Raw genomic sequence first — 8,764 nt, forward strand, 5'->3', positions numbered from 1 at the left:
CCCCATGTATACACTTCAGTCCCTCGGACTGGCTCATTATTTTCGACGCTGCGACGGAGTATATTCTTTTCTGTAGCCTCCTAAATAAGGCTATGAACTTACAGGTTATATTTACTTCAATGGCATTCTCACAGAAATTAGAAAAAATCTTTCCATTTGGTTAGGTATTTGATGTGGCCCGGTAATAGTCAGACCGGACACAGGAATATAAAGATTGTTTTTATTTATTTGTGGGTTTGATTCCCTGACTGCACTTATTAAGAACAGTATTAATCTTTAAGCTTTGAGGAGCTTTCAGAACAAAAATACTTATTTCCTCACTTAGCTACATGTATACAATAGGTAAAAAATAGGCAACAGTATAAGCAACAGTAGTGGCTCTTCTGAATAATGAAAGAAAATAAACAAAAATACAATGGTTGAGCCACACATTAGTACATTGGTTAATTAAAACATTTGACAATTAACCATGTTCATGACATTTCAAATACAAACTCACTTTCTCTCCGGTGTACAGCCTGTGCGCTAAATCACACACGGAAATTAGACATACAACCAGCAATATCTCCCCTCTGGATTAGGCAAGAACATGAAAATAAACACAATTTATTAGTATACACGGCTTATGCAATATTGAACAATTATATGTTCTAGTGTACTGTGTTTAATTGCTTACGCTATCCCGCTGTTCAATACGTTCCACCTTGTGGTAAGTATTCCTTCAGCTCACACGCAGTCACCATCCAGACTAAATCTACATGAATTTATAATCATCGACAACAAATATTGGCCCGTTACATTTGCAGTCTTCTCATCCACCAACATCGATAGCCCATTAAGGTAAAATAAAAGTTTTTATTCCTTATTTCTAACTTTGTCGGCAAGAATACACACCTGTATCGGAAGCTAGCTCTGAAGTCTTCTACCCGCGCTAACTTTGTGACATAAAATGCGATTTCACCACCCTCGCGAGCTAACCGTGAACTGCTCTTAAGGTGACAGTGTAACCCCAACCAAGAAGCCGCTATCCAAGCAAATAAAACAAACAATGGTATTTAACAACTCAAAAACAATCCCTACCCCTTGCTCACCTGGCGACATTGACTACCACCAAACTCAGATATATTTCAAATATCTCAGTTCTGGTCGGTTAGGTCATAACTAATTCTGCTACCCGTCACCACGTTAGTAACTATAACCCCGCCTATTTACGTCACCAGTATTTCTCCTGCATCAGTTTTCGAAACATTTCGCCTTACCAATATTATGCACACACACTTTCACTTCAAATATTAGGTTTTAGCAAAATGACTTAGTTCACTGATACGTATTTATTCTTACCTTGTCCATCGAAAGCTGTGCCTCTTAGCTAGTCCAGAATTCCGTCACCTTTCCACCATCCCCCAGAGAAAAAAAAACTGGCCTCTTTTTAAACAGCCATATTTGCTGCGAGGTTCTCCATCGTCGTGCACGTCTGCACGATTTCAGTTATTGGTTCTGGATGATGGAAAGGATGTTGGAATGCGGCCTTCGAAGGACCAAAATGTCAATAATATTAATCTATCAAGCATTGCACAGTCAGTCGGTGAACAAGTTTAACCCTTGTGCTACCTTAGGGTCGTTTTGACCCATAGGTATGTTTTACTAACTTTTCATGCTAAAAAAACAAATTGAAACATTTTCTCTATCCTTTGCGTGGTATCGGGGTCGTTTTGACCACAGCTATTTTGTGCTAACTTTTCATGCTAAAAAAACAAAGTGAAACATTTTCTCTATCCTTCGCGCGGTATCGGGGTCGTTTCGACACACAGCTATGTTTTGCTAACTTTTCATGCTAAAAAAACAAAGTGAAACATTTTCTCTATCCTTCGCGAGGTATCGGGGTCATCTTGACCACAGCTATGTTGTGCTAACTTTTCATGCTAAAAAAACAAATTGAAACATTTTCTCTATCCTTCGCGCAGTTTTTGTCTGTTCCCACACTGTACTCCTCTAGGAGCATTGTGTGGGGGTTGCCTTTTTCTCTCCTCCTCTCTCCTCATGTTATGCTGTAACTTTCTAGTTGGCGCTAGAAAGCCACTAGTCTGAAACCTAGTTTCATTCTCAATATAATGTTTCAGTGCTTTTGACATGCGTTTGTTTAGAACCATCATGAGTCAAAGTTGAGTCATAGTTGGTGTGTGTGATGATGATGACAGTGATATAGACACATCCAAGACTACCAGCACTAACTGGGATGGAGGGAGGGGTGAACACCTCCAAAATAATTGAAACTAGAGAGGGTACAATTTCTGGGGAAATTGTAGGGTGTGCTTGCTTGCGTCGGTTGCACAGGGGTCCGTTTTTGGATGACATTTTTACAACTGATATTTCTGTATATTTTATATAAAAATGCATACTTATTATTCATAAAGATTACATAGATTTAAAAGATTTTTTTTGCTGCTCATTTACAACTGAAAATACGAGTGAAGTGTAGAATGAAATAGATGTCTTCTCATTTCCCCTGCAAGAGGCAGCCTCATCGTTGAATCAAAACGAATAAATTTGGCAGACCGGTGTAAAAATTGACCTAATCTCTTATGACTTAAACGTCCTTTTAAGTTTTTCCCTTCTTGTGATATTTTAAGGCATTTAGCCTACTCATATTGCATTCATTCATGAATAAAGAACCCCCTTTGAAGATTATTCTACGACGTTACCAGCAGTAGAAGATGGAATCGCGATTCAAACAGTACCATCTGCTAACTGAAAATATGCCCCCAAAAACGTAAATAAGCTTGACATTTATTTAGTGGAAAATCGATTCATTAAAAGCTCACTGGTAGCGATCATTGTCAGTAACAACGCCAAGTGCGATATAGCCCTGTGTGGAGAAGCTGCCCCGGTAAATTGTACAGTACAGTACACTACTGCTGTGTTCGTCTTGGTAGCGATTGCGTTGGTTGAATTTGATTTAACGTTCCGTTGTACGGTTTAGGCTGAAATTAATTATTTTCATGAACAGATTGACAAAGTGTAGGCTGTGGCAATGAAGTTAAGGTTAGTAGTTACATAGACTTTTGATTTAAGTAAGGGCAGTGCCGAACATGTTCTGTCGCCGTTTGACTTCCTACAGCTGCATGTGTAGATGTTTTTGTAGTGTCTCGCGTAGGCTACAGCGTTGCAGTGAGCAACACTGGTTTGAAACCACAGGTAATGATAATTTCACCCACAAATCGTTTACTTGTAATGTAATGTCATAATAAATCCTACAACGAAAATGTATTTGTTAGGAATGTTTATTTTAACGATTGAAAACAGATGCATCATAGACCACTGTAGTATGTGTTGCCCGGCCAACAGAGGCTAATGTCATGATGCTAATACTTCAGTGACATAGTAGACTACTGTTTCCGAAAGTAGATGTATTTCCTTAATAAAATCAGCTTATATTGTACATTACACGTCACAATTGTGTATCATATCACAAAGTAAAATGAGTAAATAGTTATCACCCTGGCCTCTTTGCTTGTGGCGTTTCTGCAGCTCCCTTGCAGTAAAGCAGTTAGCTTAGCTATCTCCCAGAAGTTAACGAGCTGCTACACTAATGTTCTGCTAGAGGTAGTCACGCGAGTTTTCGTGACGTTAGTGACGTAAGTAGCGTCATTGACTGTGGCTAGCAAGTTAGCCACCGTTAGCTTCACTTTTCGCCACAAAAACGTAATTTCCACTTAAACCATGCAACGGAACGTAAATCCCAATAGAAGCAACTCAATCGCTACCAAGACGAAACTTTTGACACCTAGGTTGTCTATGTAGGCCAAATATTGACTGAGTTTTAGGGGGGCAAAAAGAAATAATAATAATAATATATATGTGAGAGAACAAAGGTTGTGCTCTCGCCGAAGGCTTGAGCACACACAACTAACACACACACAACCACACACACACACATACTGACAACTCTGAGAGACAGGAAGAGTAAGACAAAAAGTGAGAACATTTCATTTAGAAATTTTATTGTATATAAACAAACTTAAAAACAACAACATCAGTGACCCACAAACCCTATTTACAGAAACGTTTATCTTTCAGACAAGGGACAAAGTCATGGATCAGCAGACTACCCTCTTCCCATATATAGGACAAAGCATTTACACCCTCATCCAACCCACACCTACATCCACACCCATATTCTGTTAGCTGGAGTGTAGACTAAATGACTCAGACTCTGTGGTAGTAGAGGTTCCTGGGTGTCTAGGAGGTGGACTCGTCATACTGGAGACGAGGCGACCGAGTGTTGAGTCCTCCCGTCTGGCGGACCTCTTGAAGTCCGCCCCCAGAAAGGCGTACAGCAGTGGGTTTAGACAGCAGTGGGCAAATGCCATGGGTTCAGCCACCGCCAGCCACACACTCAGCACCACCTCCAGACTGCAGCCCCTGGGAAGGACCTGTAGGCGCATGAGGGCATCCACAGTGATGCCAGCACCATACGGGAGCCAACACAGGAAGAAGCAGAGGATCAATGCCACAGTGGTCCTGACAGCTCTGCGCTTCTGACTCTGCCCCTGCAGAAGGCCGCTGCGGGTCAGCCTGGACACGATGACACAGTAACACGCCAGCAAAACTAGGCCCGGTACCAGCAAGCCCACCAACACCAGCTGCAGGTGGAACACTGACACCCAGAGAGGAGCGTTGTCAGCTGGGTATAAGCGCTGGCACACAATCGTCCCATCTCCTGCTTCCCGAGTCCTGGCAAACACTATGTCTGACACTGCCAAGAGAGCCGCAGGAGACCAGGCTCCTGGAAAAGGAGAGGGGGTGAGGGGAGACAAAGAGGAGATTCGGTGGTTAGATCAGGAGATGGAGAATACAAGTGAAGATGTACCTCTGTACATACATCTGAGGCATGGGCACGTTGTGAGATAGAGAGATCAGGGATGAGGCTAGAGACGTAGCTCACCTACAAACACCAGTCTCCGTTCCAGTAGCTGTCTCGTGCGTGAGGTGTGCGCGTCTGTTGCTTTGACCACGGCTAGGTAGCGGTCCAGACTGACGAAGGCCAGGATGAGCACACTCCCATACAGGTTCACCGTGTAGATGACGTGCACGGCCACACAGGTGCCTAATCCGAAACGCCAGTCCGTCAGTGCGGCATCCGCTGCCCAGAACGGGAGCGTCAGCACAAAGAGAAGATCGGCAGCAGAGAGGTGCAGCCGGTAGCGGTCTGTCAGACTCAATTTTGACCTGTAACAGGAAGTTGACAGGAAGGTGCATACAATAAACGAATGTACGGATCTTTCGTTCTTTCTTTTTCAAAAGATTAAAATGTACAAAGTGACTAACTAAACTTACTAAAGGACTAAACTAATATAACATCTTTGTCATCGTCTTCTTTATTCTCACCTGCGCTTGCAGCCAAGCACCATCAACACCAGGCCGTTCCCAGTGATGCCCAGGACAAAGATGAAGCCGTAGACCACAGGGAGGAACACTCTCTGGAGGTCAGGGGTTATAACTTGATCCAGGTCACACGGATCCTCCAGGGCCAGCCCCAAGTCGCCAGAACCAGTGTCGTTTATGTCATAGTCAAACACAATATGCTGTAGGGAGGAAGAGAGAGACAGAGACAGAGCGACAGATAGGAGGGGCAACAGTCATGAGATACATAGAAAGACACTAGTAGATGAAGTGAGAGAGAATAAGCAGTTTCACAAGCCACCATAACTTGCCTTGGTAAAAAAGGATGACATGATGACTGTTCAAAACTGAAAAGATTCTTGACCAAACATATATATATATATATTTTTTTTTTTAAGACGCACAATACTCTTTCTATTTGCTGAGACCAACTTTCCAGACTATAATGATCCTTTATACTTTTTATAAATATCCTTTATCTAAAGATAGATTTCAAAGACCCCAAAGAACTAGACAGGCCTGCCACATTGTGACTGTGGGACCTTCCATTGGGGAGCAGTTGTAAAATGCCCTTCAATGTACACCTACAAATCATAGATACGTAAATACAACAACAAAGCTGAATAAGACCTTGCCGCATACCTCATAGTAGGACATGATTGAGCGGAGCCTGTGTCTCTGTCTCCTCTGCTGAGCGGAGCTGAGTACACTTCTCCCTTCAGTGGAGTTTAATATCTCTCCCATTCACCCCCAGAGCCCATACAAGTCTTGGTAGGAGGACTACACTTCCTCGTCTCTGTTGGAGAAATGCACTTTTCATCCCGGTTGGAAGAATAGACTTCCTCATCTCGGTCGGACAAATGAGTTCCCTTCCCCCCCATCGTCTCTGTTGGAGTAATGCACTTTCTCATCCCGGTTGGAAGAATAGACTTCCTCATCTCGGTCGGACAAATGAGTTCCCTTCCCCCCATCGTCTCTGTTGGAGTAATGCACTTTCTCATCCCGGTTGGAAGAATAGACTTCCTCATGTCGGTCGGACAAATGAGCGCCCACCCTCCCCCACACCATCTCTGTCGGAGGAAATGAGCGCCCATCCCCCACCCCTGCAACTAAATGAGCGAATACTGAGCGCTTGGACATTGAGTGCGCGAGGAGGTTGTCTGGGAAAGTGCTACTACTTACATACATTCAGTGGGTTAGGGTCAGGCCAGCAGCCGTCGTCTAGAGTCACACAGCTATGGCTGATGATTTTACTGCGCTACAAGTTCTACAGCAGATGTTTGCAAATGTCGAGCAGGTTGACTCTGAAGAGGAGGCAGAGGATGTGTCAGAAGAAGAAGACGCGGAAGAGCGCCATGCAGAGAATGTGTCAGAAGAAGAAGGCGATGAAGAGCGCAACGCAGAGAATGTGTCAGAAGAAGAAGAAGGCGATGAAGAGCGCCATGCAGAGAATGTGTCAGAAGAAGAAGAAGGCGGAGAAGACGGAGAAGAGCGCAACGCAGAACGCCGCGACCTGTCGGCGTCCGAAGAAGACAAAGACGACAGTGATCCTCACGAGGACCAAGTCTCAGATACTTTCGTGTCAAAAAACGGCAAAATCAAATGGTCTTCGGTTCCGTGTGTGACTGCGCCGCGGCCGCCGCGTAAAAACACAGAGAGGCCCCCCGGACCCACAGCTTACGCCGTTTCCCACGCTCATGACATGGTCTCCACGTTTTTACTCTTTGTCACGCCACAAATCGAAAGAGTGATCTTGGACGAGACAAATCGCGAAGGCTATCTGAAACGTGGAGAGGAGTGGAAATTCATGGACGCCACTGACCTACGCGCCTACATAGGGCTGCTAATCCTGGCGGGGGTGTACAAGTCCCGAGGCGAAGCGGCCGCTAGTCTATGGGATGCGCAAAGCGGCAGAATGATTTTCCGCGCTACGATGCCGCTCAAACTCTTTTACACTTACTCGTCAACGCTACAATTTGACGACCGTGGGACACGAGCGGCGAGACGTGCCACGGACAAGTTGGCGGCGATACGAGAGGTCTGGGATATGTGGGTAGAGAGATTACCCCGCCTCTACGACCCAGGGCCCGAAGTGACCGTGGATGAACAACTGGTCGCGTTCAGAGGACGGTGTCCTTTCAGGCAGTACATGCCGAGTAAACCGGCAAAGTATGGGATCAAGTCGTGGGTCGCGTGCGATGCAAAATCAAGCTACGCTTGGAAGATGCAAGTGTACACCGGGAAGTCGATCGACGGAGCCCCGGAGAGGAACCTGGGGATGCGTGTCGTGCTCGATATGACAGAGGGCCTGAAGGATCGCAATGTCTTGTGTGACAACTTATTCACCTCTTACGAACTCGGACGAGAGCTCATGACGACGAGAAACATGACCATGGTTGGCACGGTCCGAAAGAACAGGTCCGAGCTCCCGTCTGAGTTGCTCGCGACAAACAGGCGACGGGTGCTGTCGTCGCAGTTTGCCTTCACGCCCACCACCACTCTAGTTTCCTACCTCGCCAAGAAAAAAAAGAATGTTTTACTCATGAGCACACGCCACACAGACGCCGAAATCAGCGACAGAGACGACGGGAAACCGACCATCATCCTAGATTACAACCGCAACAAAGGAGGGGTTGACAATCTGGACAAGGTCGTCACTTACTACAGCTGTAAAAGGAAGACTGCCCGCTGGCCCCTCGTCATCTTCGACAATATGATTGACGTCTCCACCTACAACGCCTTTGTGATATGGAGAGAGATCAACCCCAACTGGATGCCTGGCAAGCGCAACAAGAGGAGGTTTTTCCTCGAGCAGCTTGGCAGGGCACTCGTGAATCCGCTGATCGAAAGAAGACAACGTGTCCCCCACACGGCAGCGGCGGCTGCGGTTGTGAGAGGTCTCCGGACGGCCAGCTGTCGCGGTCCGCCACCTCAACGGCAACCTGAAGAGGCTGACTACGAGGACGACGAAGCCCCCGCAGCCGCCTCATCGGCAGGACCGTCCTCCTCACCACCGGTCACCTCTTGTGTCAGTAAGAGGTGAAGGTGCCCGGTGAAGAAGGACAATAAAACGACCACCGTTTGTCGTAGGTGTAAGAAGTATGTCTGCAGAGCCTGTTCGCATGTATACTGCCCCACATGCCCTCCCTGACTTGTCAGTTGTGAGTCTGAGTTGTAAACTGAGTAAAGTAAACTCTAGCATGGGGGAGGAGTCATTTGCATGCATGGTGTATAAAGCTTTGTGCTTGGCATGTATCCATCCGTTGATGTTTAAAATCAAGTCAGCTGAGATATCTAGCAGCAGTATGAGTAACTTTGATCAACCAAAGACCATATCGTTCACTCCTGCCGTCGGGGGTGG

At 45.7% G+C, this 8,764-nt stretch overlaps 2 protein-coding genes and 1 long non-coding RNA gene across 4 annotated transcripts; 1 reads left to right on the top strand and 2 right to left on the bottom strand.

Annotated features, from left to right (window-relative positions):
• Positions 1 to 343: 343 nt before the first annotated feature.
• Positions 344 to 1,045, bottom strand: LOC134021083 (uncharacterized). 2 transcript variants are annotated; one of them, XR_009930474.1, is made up of 3 exons: positions 895 to 1,045; positions 677 to 748; positions 344 to 572 (listed from the first exon to the last, which is right to left on the bottom strand). It is a non-coding gene; the product is annotated as an uncharacterized LOC134021083 (long non-coding RNA). The 2 variants fall into 2 exon arrangements; XR_009930473.1 differs by having other exon boundaries at positions 677 to 754; positions 895 to 1,044.
• Positions 1,046 to 4,119: 3,074 nt separating this feature from the next.
• LOC134020503 (C-X-C chemokine receptor type 4-like) lies at positions 4,120 to 6,232 on the bottom strand. The gene is made up of 4 exons (XM_062460650.1): positions 6,046 to 6,232; positions 5,389 to 5,585; positions 4,946 to 5,229; positions 4,120 to 4,786 (listed from the first exon to the last, which is right to left on the bottom strand). Exons 1-4 carry the CDS (start codon positions 6,145 to 6,147, stop codon positions 4,182 to 4,184), a joined length of 1,188 nt encoding a protein of 395 aa, XP_062316634.1. The 5' UTR covers positions 6,148 to 6,232; the 3' UTR covers positions 4,120 to 4,181.
• Positions 6,233 to 6,640: 408 nt separating this feature from the next.
• On the top strand, positions 6,641 to 8,446 carry LOC134020632 (piggyBac transposable element-derived protein 4-like). The gene has a single exon (XM_062460791.1). It carries the CDS (start codon positions 6,641 to 6,643, stop codon positions 8,444 to 8,446), a length of 1,806 nt encoding a protein of 601 aa, XP_062316775.1.
• The last annotated feature ends 318 nt before the right edge of the window (positions 8,447 to 8,764 follow it).

This window comes from Osmerus eperlanus, chromosome 5 (genome assembly GCF_963692335.1).
Source record: "Osmerus eperlanus chromosome 5, fOsmEpe2.1, whole genome shotgun sequence".
Lineage (NCBI taxonomy): Eukaryota > Metazoa > Chordata > Actinopteri > Osmeriformes > Osmeridae > Osmerus > Osmerus eperlanus.